The sequence below is a fragment of the Triticum urartu genome, chromosome 6A (genome assembly GCF_056163025.1).
Source record: "Triticum urartu cultivar PI428250 chromosome 6A, HENAU_Tu73, whole genome shotgun sequence".
In the NCBI taxonomy this organism is placed as follows: Eukaryota; Viridiplantae; Streptophyta; class Magnoliopsida; order Poales; family Poaceae; genus Triticum; species Triticum urartu.
In genome coordinates this window covers 594,658,905-594,679,326 of record NC_141878.1, presented here as the reverse complement: position 1 = coordinate 594,679,326, position 20,422 = coordinate 594,658,905, and the positions used below count along the sequence as shown (strand labels likewise).

Below are 20,422 nucleotides of genomic sequence, written 5' to 3'. Positions count from 1 at the left end.
AACCGTATGTGTATTTTGATATGTACATGTACTGTACCACAAACAAGCCGCATGTTGTACAATGTATAGCTCATGTCAATTGTCTTGTTTGGACACGACTAATGAGCACTCACTTTCGCATCATGATTAGTATTGTACTGTATCATGATTAGTATTGCAATGAAAGAGGCAGCTGGCAATTTCGGCACCACAGTTTGGTTTGCTAGTGCTTATATAATTTAAGAACAGAAGAACACAACTCCAGATTTGTCAGAAATGATTAGCGTGTGCTAATCCTGACTGCAGTAGTTTTGTTCAGAAACGAAGACAAACTTACGACAGTGAATACAGATCACTAGCAGGACAGAAATGAAGGCACCATCAGCTTTTGCTACTGCATCAGCTTTAGTGTTTGTTTGAAAGCGAGGACATGGCCTCAGATTCAGAGAATTGTGATGTGTGTTAAATAATCTGAAGCGCGCGTACTTCTCCCGCCTGGAACGAAATTTTCTACAGGCAACTTCTCTGAAAGAACAAATTCTGGATCCTGCAATTCCATGTTTCTCTGGTGCTTCGGTCACAAGTTCATAACTCACAACGGTGTGGGACCATCCGCCATGGCCTCGACGAGGACGGAGGCCACCTGTTTCTGAACTACCACATAAAGTCTCTACTACTGACACGGCGGTGTCATCGTCTCAGCGCCTCGCCACGGAGTTCCCTGAAGTCTGAACATCTGTTCAGACCACCTCGGCCTGCTGTACGTACTGAAATGTGGAGCGCTGGAGTAGAGACTGCAGACCGCCTGGTGCTTTCTACATCAGAGCTAGCCATGAAGACTGCAGACCATCTTCAGGATTTGACCGACGCCATGCATGCTACTCTGTTTTGGTGTTGCTATGTTACTCCGCTTTCTAAACTCTGTTTTGGGCAGCGATTGTAGCTGGCCATCCAACTTAATAAAGCCCACTGGGTTCCCTAAGAAAACAAGATTGTTTTCTTGATAAAGGATGTAGGAGTACTTTATTAACTCAAACTATATACAGCATCACGAGAAATCCTTTTATTATCAGTCGATTGCGGTCACAGCCTAAAATTGCACTAAAATGCTACCTGGTCATTTGGCCAGAAAAAGTGACTGAGAAAGAAAAGAAAAAAGAAGAAACGACCAAATTGACAGAGAGAGAACTTTTACTACGCTTGGGGGAAAAAAACAAGAGCTATGCCCATTTATATGTTGCAGTGAGGCTTGGACACTCTGGTACAAACGACTAGTATCATTGTATAGCACTATATCCTTAGACAAATTCCTGAATATTCTATGATGGACAGCATGATAACAGTCCACAACTCCTTGGTACAGCAGCTAAATTTTTAGTAAAATACGGCATGTTCCTTGCACTTTACTTAGTATTGCAGTATTTTCTTAAAATGGCACCCTTGCGGTTTACGCATTTGTCGTTGGACTTTCTCCACACAATTCCGAAGTTCTTTGAATCTGAGGCAGTATCTATGATTTCCAAGAAACACTGAAGCTGAAGCAATAACAGAAGTTCATGTGGTGAGTGGGTTGTATCCTTCTGACATTTACCATCATAAAAAAGAACGTGGTTTTTTTTTTTTTGACAATCCAAAAAAAACGTGGGTGGTGGTTTGGGCATTCGGGATCTTGAGGTAAAAAACATTGTCCTCCTCAGTAAATGGCTTTACAAACTTCTTACTAAACATGTGGTGAGTGGGTTGTATCCTTCTCACATTTACCATCATAAAAAAGAACATGGTTTTTTTTTGACAATCCAAAAAAAAAACGTGGGTGACTGAATGAAATCTTCACGGGCTTATTTCCGGCGTTCACCATGTTGGTGGCCTAATAACTTTCTGAAAAACATTGTAGAAGGAGCCACCAATAATGCTAGAAACAAAATTAAGTCTCATCCATATATTTAACATCCAATTACCAGACTTATAACCAGTGGCGTAGCTACGGTAGCAAATCTGGGCGGGCTGGTACAAAGGAAGATCCATAATTTTCAATCTCATGGCTGAGTTTACTCTTAAGCTCCGTTATAATTGCTCTGAGCTAGGCGGGCCACGGCCGATTTACCAACACGTAGTTCCCCCAGTGCTTATAACTACTCCTAGGGTTAATCTGAAGGCTCAATACGAGCCTCTAGTTAGTAATAACAGTAATAGTTATCCTCAAAAAAAATAGTAATAGTATTGTATTTCGTCAACTCTTTGTTCATTTAGATCACAATTTTTTATAAAGGGCGCATTGTTAACCGAAATTGTCACATTGATTGATAAATAGCAATGAGCACACCCGGTCTCTTCATGACAAGGATGCGAACAGTCACACAGACACACAGTTTGAGAAACCGGCTAAGGCGAATATTAAGTTGACGCTGCAGCAATCCTGAGACTATTCGGCCACCCATGTGGGATAAAAATATCTTTCGCCACTTATTCCAACTGCGTACAACCGTTGTAAATAGCGATGGTGTTCCTGTCGGCTGTCGCTGCAGTGTAGACCACAGATCGAGCAAGTACATACATTGGTATATAGTTTGCGGTGGAAAGGAACTTTTACCACTATAAACGAAATCATTCCCACATTGCCAGAGTGACCAAACACAGGCTACCGCTCCCATCAACCACTATAAGTTAGATTATATAAGTAAGATGGTTGTTAAAAAGCATCAACATCACATGCTTTCCAGCTTGCCCCATCAACCACCGTAATATTTTAGCTAGGCAAAGATAGCGACCCCTTGACAAGTCATGTTTCATTTATTAAGATTGGTACGTTGTGCAAGCATCAAATCTCTTTCTTTGCCTACTCATCCAATGAACCACCACAATATTTTAGGCAAAGACGATGAGTCATTCACAGCTGATATAAATTTGCGTAATCTGTTATATAATGCATACCTCAACAATAAAATAGGATAAGGGTAAGCTAAATGGGTATTTCTTTTATGTTAGATTGAAGTTGAACTGTAGTACTAGGCCTCTCTCACCACTACCAGAAAACTAGGGTTTCCCTGCCTCCTGTTGGCGCCGCCGTCGATCCGCCTCGTCTTCAGTGGCCTTAGGGCCATGGAGCCGCGGTGGATCTCGGGTCTTGCCGGGGGGATCCTGCCCTGTTTTTAGCTGTTTTTTAAGGTCGATTAGGATTTGTGTCCTACTTAGGAAGGCGAGGCGGTAGCGGCTCCCTGAAGATGGAATGAGGTCCTCCCCGCCTAACCCATGTCCCAACAATGTGTCTAGCGTCGTCGGATGGCGTGTAGAGGTGTATCTCCAACGGATCTTGATCAAGGGGTTTGGTCGGTTTTAGTCTTCGGCGGATCCCCGTGGATTCAGTCTTTGTTCGTGTGTCTTTGGGTTGGATCCTTTCGATCTACGCTTCTCTTCATTGACGGCGGTTGCTGTTCTGGTGTGCGGTCATGTGGGGACTTACGATGACTTCTCAACTATCTATTGAAACAAGTTTTGCTTGGCTCCACTGAAGGGAGGCGATGATGACAACGCACCTTTGACTCGCTCAAGTGCTTGTAGTCGTCGGTAGGTGGTTTACGGACTTGGATGTAATTTTTATTAATTTTGGTGTTCCTTGTACCGCCATGGCAGATGATGAATAGATCATAAGTTTTACCACAAAAACAAATGGAAATTGCACTCTCTTGGTAATAGTAATAGTAATACCATTGTACTTGGTTAACTCTTTATTCGTTTGGATCTAAGTTGGGTTGTTAAAAGTACCAAATCACATGCTTGCCAGCTTGCTCCCATCAACAACCACCATAATGTTTTAGCTAGGCAAAGACCGTGACCCATTCACAAGTCAAATTTAAAAATCGGTACGGTTTTGCAAGCATCAAATTGCTTCTTTTCCTACTCGATCCAATGAACCACCACAATTTTTAGGCAAAGACAACGACGCACTACAGCTTATAAATTGCATGCCTGTAGTCGTATTGTGTGTCTCAATAATAAAATGTATGATAAGTTAAATCGGTGTTTTCTGCAATAGGGTCTTAGATTAGTCTCTATTGGTGCTGCCCACGGAAACTAGAAGACATTTTGGATGAGCACACAAATGCTTTAGAGGGTGTGAGAGGAAGGTGCCAAGAAAAAGTATGAAATGTTTGCCGAGGCCGGCCGAGAATGATTTTTTTTATAAAGAATGGATTTTATTAACTCGAAATGAAGCATCAAGTGGATACAAACATAATGAGTGCACACCCATTCTCTGCATAGCTAGGATGCACACAGTCAACACGAACTCACACACACACACACACAAAACGCTTCGGCAAAGAGCAAAGTCATACAAGACCAAAGCTATTCCTGAGCGAGAAAAAAAAACATGAAGCGATCAACAAACTACAACGACGACCATATCCGCACCAACAATTTTTGACACCACAAGGACTGTGAGGTTCTTCAACAACAATGCCTTTATGAAGGAAACTACACTCAAGCGCCGCCGTCATCGGATCCAACCACCAAGCCGAATCTAGGTTTTCACCCTGGAGAACATCCGAGCAATGCCTTCAACAAAGTAACAATGCAAAACATCATCATTGCTGGGTATAACCAACTCGGGCCAAACCTAGATTTTTCACCTCGGAGCTCGAGATCGGGTACTTGAGGAGCACCACAAATCAAAGTCAATCATATGTTGTCGCCACCGCTTTTCCACGATATGAGCAGCTATATCTGCTAGATTAAAAATCTCGCCACCGCCGCTGCACAACCATACTCTTTGCGTCAAGCCAACGTCCATACCAGACACACATGGAGGGTGCCGCCACTGGCCAGAGAGGCCCTGAATAGTCGCCCAACTGTTGCCTGCCACGACACGGACCCAAGCTGAAGAGTACCAAGTCGTAGCCATGGCGCCCAACATTGCTGATGCAGCTGCCGGACATGGGGAAGCCAGATCCGGTCGCTCCCCATTGGGTTTAGCAACCCGGGGGTGCTGCGATCTGGCACAGGATCAGAGGAGAGCTGGGCCCAAAGAGGAGCTGCGGCGGGGTCATGACCAATGTACGAACGACGGCCGGCCTGAAGATGAGATGTAGATCGGCGACATGGGAGAGAAAAGGGGTTGGGAGAGGGAAAAGTGGGGGCGTGGGGAGCCCCGCCGCCACCATCAGCCTTGATGGCTTCCTCCGGCGGCGGCAGGTGGATTTGGCGGAGGTGGAGAATGCTTTTGGTGGCGGCGGGGAGGCCTCCGGAGTCGCTAGGAGCGACCCGGGAGGCTAGGTTTCCGTACGTGGTATGTCGGCTGAGAATGACTGCAAAGTTGACTGCAGCTTCTCTTGAGCTAAGGATTGTTGCATGAAACCATTATACAGGAATGATAAACCTGAACGAATCGGTTTCAACTTCACTGGCCCATCTACAACTTATTGGATTTCCTCCTTTCTCTAACTAATGATCTCTGTACCTTTCCAGCGTAATCACTGTGGACTCTCCCACCCATCAACTAGGAGAAATTTCCACATGCCACAGTTTAACAATTTGCACACAAAGCAAGTGGCTGCACTTGAAGCACTTGTCGGGCAACCACATTTGTTATCTTTAATATCATCTTTCCTTACATGTAAACTCTGCTCTAGCACCTTTCATGCTCGTAGGATCTAGGTTAGCTTGAACTACGTCAATTTTGGTAGTACTAACTAGAAGGGTTGGGCGTGCTTTGCCGCGCTATTGAATTTGTTGGGATTCTTAAATTTCTGTACTCACTCTATTTCAAAATATATGGTGCATTACTTTTTTGAAAAGTCTAACCTCTTTAAATTTGATCAAATGTATAGAGAAACATATCAAAATTTATAATATCAAATCGGTGTTATTAGCTTCATCATTAAATGAATTTTCATTTTTTTAATACTATGGATGTCGATATTTTTGGCTCTAAACTTTGTCAAAGTTAAAGAAATTTGACTTTCCAAAAAACTAATAACCCTTATATTTTGAAACTGATGGACTATTTAGTTTAGCCGGTGGGGAGGCGATGGAGTGTGTTTTATGTTTATTTATAATGTGGTTATTTGGTGGGCCTTTCGAGGTGTGATTCTGTGCTATCCGCTAATCAACCCATATTTATGTGGGGATATCTTTTCATCAGTGGTTGCATGTACTGTATTCGTGCTATAGTATCACATGGTGGCACTTTTTTCTAGGTGATGGGAGTCTGCAAGGGGTTGATATGTTTTTATAGGCGGTTGCTGCCGATTGATTTGAAAAATCATTGGCCTGACCAAAATCGTAAATCAAATCCAAAACTGAATACCTCAATTGAATGAAAGAGCTTTAAAATTAGGGACCATAGAGAATTAAAATAATTAAATAGGAGAGCCCCTTGAGAAACTGTTGACCCAGTCAAAATCGGGTGACCAATTCTAAATTGTAGCCTCAATTAATTGTGAAGATTTAAAAAATAAGAAAACATAGTGTATTGTAAAAAAATTAAATGAGACAATTTTAAGAGATTGTTGACCCGGTCAATGTTGGGTGACCAAATCCCAATTAGAGACCTCAATTGATTGTGAGGCCTCCAATCCTAGGGAGCTTAGTGATATAGTATATTTGTCATGTTAGTGCATAATTTTAGATCGGAAAAACACACCTCCGAACTTGTCAGAAACATATTATGATGAGTTGATTTTAAACTTTTATAAACATCACCGCTTGAATTTCATAACTCAACATTGCTATAGAATAGTGGGAAATGAGGCACGTTGAACAAATTAAGCGGTTTGGTTTTCTAGTTAGCCATAGCTAAACAGTGTTAACTATTCATGTGTGTTTTCCAATATAGATTTATCCTCTCCAACATATATGTCTGCAGAACATTGTATAACTAAATGTAGAAGCTGTTGGGGAACGTAGCAGAAATTTAAAATTTTCTACGCATCACCAATATCAATCTATGGAGTAATCTAGCAACGAGGGAAGGAGAGTGCATCTACATACCCTTGTAGATCGCTAAGCGGAAGCGTTCAAGTGAACGGGGTTGATGGAGTCGTACTCGTCGTGATTCAAATCACTGATGATCCTAGTGCCGAACGGACGGCACCTCCGCGTTCAACACACGTACAGCCCGGTGACGTCTCCTACGCCTTGATCCAGCAAGGGGAGAAGGAGAGGTTGGGGAAGACTCCATCCAGCAGTAGCACGACGGCGTGGTGGTGATGGAGGAGCGCGGTACTTCAGCAGGGCTTCGCCAAGCACTACGAGAGACGAGGAGGGAGAGGGGTAAGCCTGCGCCAACAGGGAGAGCAAATCACATGTATTGGGCAGCCCCAAACCTCAAGTATATATAGGGGGAGGGGAGGGGCTGCGCCCCCACCTAGGGTTCCCTCCCTAGGGGTGGCAGCAGCCCCCAGATCCCATCTGGGAGGCGGCCAAGGGGAAGAGAGAGGGGGCGCACCTAGGGTGGGCCTTAGGGCCCATCTGCGCCTAGGGTTTGCCCCCTCTCCTCTTGAGGACGGCTTGGGCCTTGGTGGGAGGCGCCCCAGCCCACATAGGGGCTGGTCCCTTCCCACTTATGGCCCACGCAGGCCTCCGGGGCTGGTGGACCCCCGGACCCCTCCGGTGGTCTCGGTACACTACCGGTGATGCCCGGAACACTTCCGGTGGCCAAAAACATACTTCCTATATATCAATCTTTACCTCCGGACCATTTCGGAACTCCTCGTGACGTCCGGGATCTCATCCGGGACTCTGAACAACATTCGGTAACCGCGTACATACTTTCCCTATAACCCTAGCGTCATCGAACCTTAAGTGTGTAGACCCTACGGGTTCGGGAGTCATGCAGACATGGCCGAGACAACTCTCCGGTCAATAACCAACAGCGGGATCTGGATACCCATGCTGGCTCCCACATGCTCCACGATGATCTCATCGGATGAACCACGATGTCAAGGACTTAATCAATCTCGTATACAATTCCCTTTGTCTAGCGGTACGATACTTGCCCGAGATTCGATCGTCGGTATCCCGATACCTTGTTCAATCTCGTTACCGGCAAGTCTCTTTACTCGTTCCGTAACACATCATCCCGTGATCAATTCCTTGATCACATTGTGCACATTATGATGATGTCCTACCGAGTGGGCCCAGAGATACCTCTCCGTTTACACGGAGTGACAAATCCCAGTCTCGATTCGTGCCAACCCAACAGACACTTTCGGAGATACCTGTAGTGTACCTTTATAGCCACCTAGTTATGTTGTGACGTTTGGCACACCCAAAGCACTCCTACGGTATCCGGGAGTTGCACAATCTCATGGTCTAAGGAAATGATATTTGACATTAGAAAAGCTTTAGCATACGAACTACATGATCTTGTGCTAGGCTTAGGATTGGGTCTTGTCCATCACATCATTCTCCTAATGATGTGATCCCGTTATCAATGACATCCAATGTCCATGCTCAGGAAACCGTAACCATCTATTGATCAACGAGCTAGTCAACTAGAGGCTTACTAGGGACATGTTGTTGTCTATGTATCCACACATGTATCTGAGTTTCCTATCAATACAATTCTAGCATGGATAATAAACGATTATCATGAACAAGGAAATATAATAATAACCAATTTATTATTGCCTCTAGGGCATATTTCCAATAGTCTCCCACTTGCACTAGAGTCAATAATCCAGTTCACATCGATATGTGATTAACACTCAAGGTCACATCCCCATGTGACTAACACCCAAAGAATTCTGGGTTTGATCATGTTATGCTTGTGAGAGAGGTTTTAGTCAACGGGTCTGCAACATTCAGATCCGTATGTACTTCGCAAATCTCTATGTCATCTTGTAGATGCAGCTACTACGCTATATTTGGAGCCATTTCAAATAACTGTTCTACTTGAAGCTATTCTAAATTGTTGCTCCATTATACGTATCCGGTATCTCTACTCAGAGCTATCCGGATAGGTGTTAAGCTTGCATCGACGTAACTCTTTACGTCGAACTCTTTATCACCTCCATAACCGAGAAACATATCCTTATTCCTCTAAGGATAATTTAGACCGCTATCTGGTGATCTACTCCTAGATCACCTTTGTACCCTCTTGCCAAATATGTGGCAAGGCACACATCAGGTGCGGTACTCAGCATGGCATACCGTATAGAGCCTATGACAAAAGCATAGGGGACGACCTTCGTCCTTCCTCTTTCTTCTGCCGTGGTCGAGCTTTAAGTCTTAACTTCATACCTTACAACTCAGGCAAGAACTCCTTCTTTGACTGATCCATCTTGAACACCTTCAAGATCATGTCAAGGTATGTGCTCATTTGAAAGTACCATTAAGCGTTTTGATCTATCCTTATAGATCTTGATGCTCAATGTTCAAGTAGCTTAATCCAGGCTTTTCATTGAAAAACACTTTCCAAATAACCCTATATGCTTTCCAAAAATTCTACGTCATTTCTGATCAACAATATGTCAACAACATATATTCATCAGAAATTCTATAGTGCTCCCACTCACTTCTTTGGAAATACAAGTTTCTCATAAACTTTGTATACACCCAAAATCTTTGATCATCTCATCAAAGCATACATTCCAACTCCGAGATGCTTACTCCAGTCCCTAGAAGGATTGCTGGAGTTTTGCATACTTATTAGCATCTTTCAGGATTGACAAAACCTTCCGGTTGTATCACATACAACATTTCCTCAAGAAAATCGTCGAGGAAACAATGTTTTGACATCTTATCTGCAAGATTTCATAAATAATGCAGTAATCGCTAATATAATTCCAACAGACTCTTAGCATCACTACGGGTGAGAAAGTCTCATCGTAGTCAACTCCTTAAACTTGTCGGAAAACATCTTGACGAGAAGTCAAGCTTTCTTAATGGTGATACTTACCATCATTGTCCGTCTTCCTTTTAAAAAATCCATATGTACCTAACAGCCTTACGACCATCAAGTAGTTCTTCCAAAATCTACACTTTGTTTTCATATATGGATCCTCTCTCGGATTATATGGCCTCGAGCCATTTTGGAATCCAGGCCCACCCTCGCTTCTCCATAGCTCATAGGTTCATTGTTGTCTAGCAACATGACTTCCAAGACAGGATTACGTACCACTCTGAAGTAGTACGCATCCTTGTCATCCCACGAGGTTTGGTAGTGACTTGATCTGAAGTTTCATGATCACTATCATAAGCTTCCACTTCAATTGGTGTAGGTGCCATAGGAACAACTCCCTGTGCCCTGCCACACACTAGTTGAAGAGACGGTTCAATAACCTCATCAAGTCTCCACCATTCTCCCACTCAATTCTTTCGAGAGAAACTTTTCCTCGAGAAAGGACCCGATTCTAGAAACAATCCCTTATTGCTTTCGGATCTGAGACAGGAGGTATACCCAACTGTTTTGGGTGTCCTATGAAGATGCATTTATCCGCTTTGGGTTCGAGCTTATCAGCCTGAAACTTTTTCACATAAGCGTCGCAGCCCCAAACTTTTAAGAAATGGCAGCTTAGGTTTCTCTAAACCATACGGTGTCATCTCATTGGAATTACGTGGTGCCCTATTTAAAGTGAATGTGGTTGTCTCTAATGCCTAACCCATAAACTATCATGGTAATTCGATAAGAGACATCATGGTATGCATCATATCCAATAGGGTGCAGTTATGATGTTCGGACACACCATCACACTATGGTGTTCCAGGCTGTATTAGTTGTGAAACAATTTCCACAATGTCTTAATTCTGTGCCAAACTCATAATTCAGATATTCATCTCTATGATCATATCATAGATATTTTATCCTCTTGTCACGACGATCTTTCAACTTCACCCTGAAATTACTTGAACCTTTCAATAATTCAGACTCGTGATTCATCAAGTAAATATACTCAACATCTACTCAAATCATCTGTGAAGTAAGAACATAACAATATCCACTACACGCCTCAGCACTCATTGGACTGCACACATCAAAATGTATTACTTCCAACAAGTTGCTTCCTAGTTCCATTTTACTGAAAACGAGGCTTTCAGTCATCTTGCCCATGTGGTATGATTTGCATGTCTCAAGTGATTCAAAATCAAGTGAGTCCAAACGGTCCATTTGCATGGAGTTTCTTCATGCATATACACCAATAGACATAGTTCGCATGTCTCAAACTTTTCAAAAACGAGTGAGCCCAAAGATCCATCAACATGGAGCTTCTTCATGCGTTTTATACCGATATGACTTACGTGGCAGTGCCACAAGTAGGTGGTACTATCATTACTATCTTATATCTTTTGGCATGAACATGTGTATCACTATGATCGAGATTCAATAAACCATTCATTTTAGGTGCAAGACCATTGAAGGTATTATTCAAATAAACGGAGTAACCATTATTCTCCTTAAATGAATAACCGTATTGCGATAGACATAATCCAATCATGTCTATGCTCAACGCAAACACCAATCTCGATGGTAGAGGGAGCGTGCGATGCTTGATCACATCAAGCTTGGGAAAAACTTCCAACACATATCGCCAGCTCACCTTTAGCTAGTCTCCATTTACTCCGCAGCCTTTTATTTCGAGTTTACTAACACTTAGCAACCGAACCGGTATCTAATACCATGGTGCTACTAGGAGTACTAGTAAAGTACACATTAACACAATGTATATCCAATATACTTCTATCGACCTTGCCAGCCTTCTCATCTACCAAGTATCTAGGGTAATTCTGCTCCAGTGGTTGTTCCTCTTATTACAGAAGCACTTAGTCTCCGGTTTGGGTTCAACCTTGGGTTTCTTCACTAGAGCAGCAGCTGATTTGCCGTTTCATGAAGTATCCCTTCTTGCCCTTGCCCTTGCCCTTCTTGAAACTAGTGGTTTCACCAACCATCAACAATTGATGCTCCTTCTTGATTTCTACTTTTGTGGTGTCAAACATCGTGAATAACTCAAGAATCATCATATATGTCCCTGGTATATTATAGTTCATCACGAAGCTCTAGCAGCTTGGTGGTAATGACTTCGGAGAAACATCACTATCTCATCTGGAAGATCAACTCCCACTCGATTCAAATGATTGTTGTACTCAAACAATCTGGGCACAAGCTCAACAATTGAGCTTTTCTTCCTTAGTTTGCAGGCTAAGAAAATCGTCGAAGGTCTTATACCTCTTGACGTGGGCACGAGCCTGAAATCCCAATTTCAGCCCTCGAAACATCTCATATGTTTCGCGACGTTTCAAAACGTCTTCGGTGCCTCAACTCTAAACCGTTTAACTGAACTATCACGTAGTTATCAAAATGTGTATGTCAGATGTTCGCAACATCCACAGACGACGTTCGAGGTTCAGCACACTGAGCGGTGCATTAAGGACACAAGCCTTCTATGAAGCAATGAGGACAATCCTCAGTTTACGGACCTAGTCCGCATAATTGCTACTATCAACTTTCAACTAAATTTTCTCTAGGAACATATCTAAACAGAAGAACTGAAGCGCGAGCCACGACATAATTTGTGAAGACCTTTTGACTATGTTCAGGATAATTAAGTTCATCTTATGAACTCCCACTCAGATAGACATCCCTCTAGTCACCTAAGTGATTACATGATCCGAGTCAACTAGGCCGTGTCCGATCATCACGTGAGACGGACTAGTCATCATCGGTGAACATCTTCATGTTGATCGTATCTACCATACGACTCAGGCTCGACCTTTCGGTCTCTTGTGTTCCGAGGCCATGTCTGTACATGCTAGGCTCGTCAAGTCAACCTAAGTGTTTCGCGTGTGTAAATCTGTCTTACACCCGTTGTATGTGAACGTTAGAATCTATCACACCTGATCATCACGTGGTGCTTCGAAACGACGAACTTTCGCAACGGTGCACAGTTAGGGGGAACACTTTCTTGAAATTTTAATGAGGGATCATCTTATTTACTACCGTCGTTCTAAGCAAACAAGATGCAAAAACATGATAAACATCACATGCAATCAAAAAGTGACATGATATGGCCAATATCATTTTGCTCCTTTTGATCTCCATCTTCGGGGCTCCATGATCATCGTTGTCACTGGCATGACACCATGATCTCCATCATCATGATCTCCATCATCGTGTCTTCATGAAGTTGTCTCGCCAACTATTACTTCTACTACTACAGCTAACGGTTAGCAATAAAGTAAAGTAATTACATGACATTTATATTGACACACAGGTTATAAATAAATTAAGGCAACTCCTATGGCTCCTGCCGGTTGTCATACTCATCGACATGCAAGTCGTGATTCCTATTACAAGAACATGATCATCTCATACATCACATATATCATTCATCACATCCTTTGGCCATATCACATCACAAAACACTTGCTGCAAAAACAAGTTAGACGTCCTCTAATTGTTGTTGCAAGTTTTTACGTGGCTGCTATAGGTTGCTAGCAAGAACGTTTCTTTCCTACGCCAAAACCACAACATGAATTGCCAATTTCTATTTACCCTTCATAAGGACCCTGTTCATCGAATCCGATCTGACTAAAGTGGGAGAGACAGACACCTGCCAGCCACCTTATGCAACTAGTGCATGTCAGTCGGTGGAACCGGTCTCACGTAAGCGTACGTGTAAGGTTGGTCCGGGCCGCTTCATCCCACAATGCCGCTGAATCAAGATAAGACTAGTAACGGCAAGTAAATTGACAAAATCGACGCCCACAACTACTTTGTGTTCTACTCGTGCATAGAAACTACGCATAGACCTAGCTCATGATGTCACTGTTGGGGAACGTAGCAGAAATTCAAAATTTTCTACGCATCACCAAGATCAATCTATGGAGTAATCTAGCAACGAGGGAAGGAGAGTGCATCTACATACCCTTGTAGATCGCTAAGCGGAAGCGTTCAAGTGAACGGGGTTGATGGAGTCGTACTCGTCGTGATTCAAATCACCGATGATCCTAGTGCCGAACGGACGGCACCTCCGCGTTCAACACACGTACAGCCCGGTGACGTCTCCTACGCCTTGATCCAGCAAGGGGAGAAGGAGAGGTTGGGGAAGACTCCATCCAGCAGCAGCACGACGGCGTGGTGGTGATGGAGGAGCGCGGTACTCCAGCAGGGCTTCGCCAAGCACTACGAGAGACGAGGAGGGAGAGGGGTAAGCCTGCACCAACAGGGAGAGCAAATCACATGTATTGGGCAGCCCCAAACCTCAAGTATATATAGGGGGAGGGGAGGGGCTGCGCCCCCACCTAGGGTTCCCTCCCTAGGGGTGGCGGCAGCCTCCAGATCCCATCTGGGAGGCGGCCAAGGGGAAGAGAGAGGGGGCGCACCTAGTGTGGGCCTTAGGGCCCATCTGCGCCTAGGGTTTGCCCCCTTTCCTCTTGAGGACGCCTTAGGCCTTGGTGGGAGGCGTCCCAGCCCACATAGGGGCTGGTCCCTTCCCACTTATGGCATGCAGGCCTCCGGGGCTGGAGGCCCCTCCCGGTGGACCCCCGGACCCCTCCGGTGGTCTCGGTACACTACCGGTGATGCCCGGAACACTTCCGGTGGCCAAAAACATACTTCCTATATATCAATCTTTACCTCCGGACCATTCCAGAACTCCTCGTGACGTCCGGGATCTCATCCGGGACTCCGAACAATATTCGGTAACCGCGTACATACTTTCCCTATAACCCTAGCGTCATCGAACCTTAAGTGTGTAGACCCTACGGGTTCGGGAGTCATGCAAACATGGCCGAGACAACTCTCCGGTCAATAACCAACAGCGGGATCTGGATACCCATGCTGGCTCCCACATGCTCCACGATGATCTCATCGGATGAACCACGATGTCAAGGACTTAATCAATCCCGTATACAATTCCCTTTGTCTAGCGGTACGATACTTGCCCGAGATTCGATCGTCGGTATCCCGATACCTTGTTCAATCTCGTTACCGGCAAGTCTCTTTACTCGTTCCGTAACACATCATCCCGTGATCAATTCCTTGATCACATTGTGCACATTATGATGATGTCCTACCGAGTGGGCCCAGAGATACCTCTCCGTTTACACGGAGTGACAAATCCCAGTCTCGATTCGTGCCAACCCAACAGACACTTTCGGAGATACCTGTAGTGTACCTTTATAGCCACCTAGTTATGTTGTGACGTTTGGCACACCCAAAGCACTCCTACGGTATCCGGGAGTTGCACAATCTCATGGTCTAAGGAAATGATATTTGACATTAGAAAAGCTTTAGCATACGAACTACATGATCTTGTGCTAGGCTTAGGATTGGGTCTTGTCCATCACATCATTCTCCTAATGATGTGATCCCGTTATCAACGACATCCAATGTCCATGGTCAGGAAACCGTAACCATCTATTGATCAACGAGCTAGTCAACTAGAGGCTTACTAGGGACATGCTGTTGTCTATGTATCCACACATGTATCTGAGTTTTCTATCAATACAATTCTAGCATGGATAATAAACGATTATCATGAACAAGGAAATATAATAATAACCAATTTATTATTGCCTCTAGGGCATATTTCCAACAGAAGCCACTCATCCATACATTTAACATCCAGTATATGGATTCGTCTCGATGTCGGGCGAATGCGGTGGGTTTCCTGGTAGTGCTTGAACTCGCTTTTCGTCTTTCCCTCTCCCTGGATATGTTTCTGGAACTGATGTATTTCCTTTCGATTGTAATGAAAAGGGGTAAAGCCCAGTTCAAAAAAAACATCCAGTATATGGTTAGATCTGTAACTATTCCTCAGGTCAGTGTGGAGCCTACAATCTAATTAGTAATAGTAAGACAAGAATCAGCCTGCCAACTATTAGTTCGTTTGAACCATAATTAATTAAGGTTGGTTGTTACGAGCATCAAACACATGCTTGGTAGCTTGCTCCCATCAACCATCGTACTGTTTTTGCTAGGCAAAGACCTAGACCCATTCACAAGTCGCAGTTGATAAGAATGGGCACGTTGTTCAAGCATTATAAACTCACATGCTTTGCCTACTCTATCAAATCAAGCACCACATAGTTTTTACGCTGAAACCATGACTCATTCAGAGCTAGATCACTTAATTATAGTCGTTTGTCAGGAAAATTTGCGCTACATGTCTCAGCAATGAAATAGAATAAGTGAACTGGGCGGTTTCAAGCGTCATATTATTCAGTACACTTGCCTTAGTTAATGTGGAGGCCGCTATCCAAGCTAACAAGCTGCTGAATGGACGTGCAGTTTGGACTTTGCACATATTATTCAGTACACTGAAGCCTCAGTTAATGTATTATACGCTTTGATATAGCCAAGCTCCAAAGCCTCCTCCGAAGCCTTGGCTCACAACATGTTCTGGTAGTGTCCCTAAACCACATACATCGCCGGTAATCTCCTAACGGCACAGCCTCCTCCGGTGCTCGGTGGACCAGATGAGCATAGCGGCACACTGAAGCGAAGAAGGCAGCACCCTCATATCCCCTGGGTGAGTCTCTCTCTCTCTCTCTCTCTCTCTCTCTCTCTCTCTCTCTCTCTCAAGTGCTTAGTTATTGTTCTTGCTCTCATCAGGTCGATCATCTGTGTAGGACTCATGGCCGAGACAGCTATTAACGCCGTTCTTAGGAACTTGGGAAATCTTGCTGTTCAGGAGAGCAGTTTCTTAGGTGGGGTCACACTTGAAGTGGCCTTCTTGAAAGATGAGCTGATGCGGCTGCAGGGCTACCTCAAAGACGCCGAGACAAAACGGAGATCTGGAAATGCAACAGTTGCTATCTTAATGAGTCAAATCAGGGATGCTGCTTATGAGGCTGAGAATGTTATCGAAGCTGCAGATTACATGAAGAAAAGAAATAACATAAAAAAGGGTTTCATGGGTGCAATTTCAAGGTACGCTCACTTACCGAGTGATTTGACTACCCTTCATAAAGTTGGTGTTGAAATTCAGCGTGTGAGAAGGAAGCTTAGTGAGATATTCCAGAGCGTAGAACGCTTGAACATTGACTTGGATAATAATGTTGTCAATGAGTCCCTACAAGATTATGGTCTTAGACACCAAGCCTTCAAGGATGATGTTGTCATGGTTGGTTTCGAGAACGAGTACAAAGAAATAGTGGATAAATTAATTGAGGGAGAAAATATGCTTAGTGTTGTCTCCATAGTTGCCATGGGCGGGGCAGGAAAAACAACACTTGCTAGAAAAGTATACACTTCATCTGGCGTGAAACAACACTTTGAGTCACTTGTTTGGGTGACTGTATCTCAAAAGTTCAAGGTCATTGATTTACTAAAGGAGATTTTGAAGCAAATACTGAGTGATGGAGACCAGTCTATAAAAATTGATGAGATGAATGAGTATGAGGTGGGAAAGAAGATCCATGATATCCTCATCAAGAAAAGATACTTGGTAGTTCTTGATGATGTGTGGGAAACAGACACATGGGAACAAATAAATAGAACTATTAAGGCCTTTCCGGATACATCTAACAGTAGTAGATTACTTCTGACCACAAGAAAAGAAGATGTTGCAATACATGTCGAAATGCAAACCCATGTACATGCTTTGAGGAGTTTAGATGAAGAGAAAAGTTGGCTACTTTTTAGTAGCAAAGCTTTACCTTCATACAGAATATCAGGCATACGTGATCTGTATAAATATGAAGAATTGGGAAGAAAGCTTACAAGGAAATGTGATGGATTACCACTTGCACTTGCAGTTTTAGGGGGGTACCTATCAAAGAATCTCAACACACAAGCATGGTCCGATGTGTTACTGTGTTGGCCATCAACCAAGGACATACAGATGATGCGAGGCATAATAGCTCGCGGTTACAAGGACCTACCAAATCACTATTTAAGATCATGTGTGCTCTCTCTTGCTGCTTTTCCTGAGGATTACATAATATCTGTGTCGACTCTTATTAATCTATGGATAGCAAAAGGCTTGATTCCACATACACCTAAGCACACTGTAGAAAAAACAGCTCGTACATATGTAAGTGAGTTGGCTCAAAGAAGTTTTGTGCAAGTTGTTCAAACAAGCATTATACATGAATGTGCTGAGGAAATAAGGATTCATGATATTATACGTGACTGGTGCATAGAAGAGGCAACGAAAGATGGTTTCCTTGATGTAATCGATGAAACTACTAGTGGTGAGCTACCTTCCCCTCTTCTCTTTTATTTGTACACTGTTTATTAAATATATTGATTACTCATATAATGTGTGTGTGTGGCTTTTTGCTGACATATATATGGACTCTAACAAAATGCAGGACAAGTTGGTGCATCATCATCTCATAACCAGATATTCTATCGTTCTTCTTACCAAAACATGAGTGGGCAGATCTTGCAGGCATCACCTAATCTCAGAGCTTTGTTTGGCTTTGGACTTTCATCAGTATCTTTACCTGAGCTAAGGTTCCTAAGAGTTCTTCATGTCGAGAACTCGATCCTAGAGAATTTCGACGAGGTAATTGGTGGGTACATTCACCTTCGAGACCTGAGGTTGAGACGATGTGGATACATGATGCTTCCTTCTTCAACCAGGAAACTCCTTTATCTTTTTTTCGAAAAGGGGGAATTCCCCGGCCTCTACATCAGAAAGATGCATACGGCCATCTTATTAACCAAAAAAGCAGTGCCAACATGGTTCCAAGGTCTCCAAAAGTAATAAAAAGCAAAGAAAGCTCACACAGAGCCAAAAAGGGCTAGAAACATCCACTAGCCAAGAGAAGACGCCACAACCGGCTGGCTAAAACTAGGTAGGTAAACTACATGTCTATCCTATTACATGACCGCCATCCAAACCGGTTGAAGATATCCCAAGCTACCATCTCCCATCGGAAACTCCTTTATCTGCAAACTATAGATGTACCAGGTTCATATTTATCAGGCTCCGTCCGGGATATACCTACTCTAAGATATGTACATCTTGCTAGTACTTTTCTGCCAAGAAATGTGCAAATTCCACAAACCTTACGGGAGCTCCGTATGTCGGCTATTCATGAGGAACATAGAAAAGACCCGATGCCGACCCTGGAAATGCTTCCTTGTCTTGTGGTGCTGGAGTTGCGTTATTATGATCCCAGTACAATGACCTTTGGTGCCCAAGGGTTCCCTTGTCTGCAAGAGTTGCGACTTGACAGATGTACCTTTAACAAGTGGATGATGGAGGTTGGGACAATGCCAAAGCTATCCCACCTGTCATTTACACGTTGCTCGCATGGTGAAGGAATCCCTGATGGATTACTGCACCTTCCATCCCTCAAGCTCGTGTTAGTGGATAATTTAGAAGATTATTTGAATGACAGCACGCTGGATGGTCTGAGACACAAAGGATGCAAGGTAACGCAGCCCCCCTCCTCCCTCTTGCCCTCCTTTAATTCTCTGTTATTCAATTATACTACCACTAGCGATGACAACGCGTTGCCTTTGCAGATCATAGGGCGTCACGATATTCTCCCTGCAAGAGAAGAAGAATAGTACTGTACTAGTTATGAAGGCACTATGGTCCTATGGTCTGCATGTCTATCATGTGGCCTTTCAGCGTACGCCTGTTCCTCTCAGTTTGGCTGAACCAAAGTGTGATCGTTGAGGGTATTTTTTTTCTTGCGAATGAATGTCTATCATGTTGAGTATTTTGTTTTAAATTGTCTGTACTGTTCCTGGATTGGGATTATCACAAACAAGCCATATGCATTGTACAATAATCAGCTCATGTTGTTCAGTCTTATTTGGGCACAGTTAATGAGCAATCACTTCCGCAACAAAGTTCGCCTTGTGCAGTGATATTGTATCATAATTTGTATTGTATCGAGTGAGGCGTCGGTGGAGACAGCGAGCTGAATTTATCAGAAATGACAACAATTTTGGTGCCAGTTTGGCATGTTAGTAAAAAAAATCAGAACAAAATTAAGAGGAAGCCTCTGAATTTATCAGAAATGAGCCATGTGCTAATAGATGCGTCCTGGCTGCAGTAACTGTTACGAGAGTGAGTGGAGATCAGCAGCAGCAACAAGGAATAAACAGATACACCAAAATCCATATCCTGAACTTCTGTTACTGCATCTGCTTCAATGTTTTTCAGAATGCGAAAGAACGGCCTCGGTCAGAGAACTGTGATGTGGTAAATAATCCGAAGCATACTTATCTGGAACAAAAATTTCTACAGAGATCTTTTCTGAGAGAACAAATTATGGAGCCTGCAATTTGGCGCTACGTAAAATTTGCATGTTGCTTTGGCGGCGCTTCAGGCACGTCTCGCAGCAGCCTTCCCCTCCGCAGGAATCTCCAGCGGCGTGGCATTGACCTCCGGCGTTCCCCTGTCCGACATCGCCTCGACGAGGAGGGAGGGCTCTCCACTCCTGACGCGGCGGCGTCATCTTCTCAGCACCACTCCACAGACTTCTCTGGAGCCTGAACATCTTCAGTATTTAACCGACGCTTTGCATGCTACTCTGC

General features: G+C 43.7%; 1 protein-coding gene across 2 annotated transcripts; it reads left to right on the top strand.

Annotated features, from left to right (window-relative positions):
- Positions 1-16,248: 16,248 nt before the first annotated feature.
- On the top strand, positions 16,249-19,732 carry LOC125530254 (putative disease resistance protein At1g50180). Of its 2 annotated transcripts, XM_087529167.1 has the most exons (5): positions 16,250-16,448; positions 16,549-18,114; positions 18,235-18,505; positions 18,802-19,306; positions 19,400-19,732. In XM_087529167.1, exons 2-5 carry the CDS (start codon positions 16,554-16,556, stop codon positions 19,442-19,444), a joined length of 2,382 nt encoding a protein of 793 aa, XP_087385293.1. In that variant the 5' UTR covers positions 16,250-16,448; positions 16,549-16,553; the 3' UTR covers positions 19,445-19,732. The 2 variants fall into 2 exon arrangements, with proteins under 2 accessions (XP_087385292.1, XP_087385293.1); XM_087529166.1 differs by lacking the exons at positions 18,802-19,306; positions 19,400-19,732 and having other exon boundaries at positions 16,249-16,448; positions 16,532-18,114; positions 18,235-18,673.
- Positions 19,733-20,422: the final 690 nt, after the last annotated feature.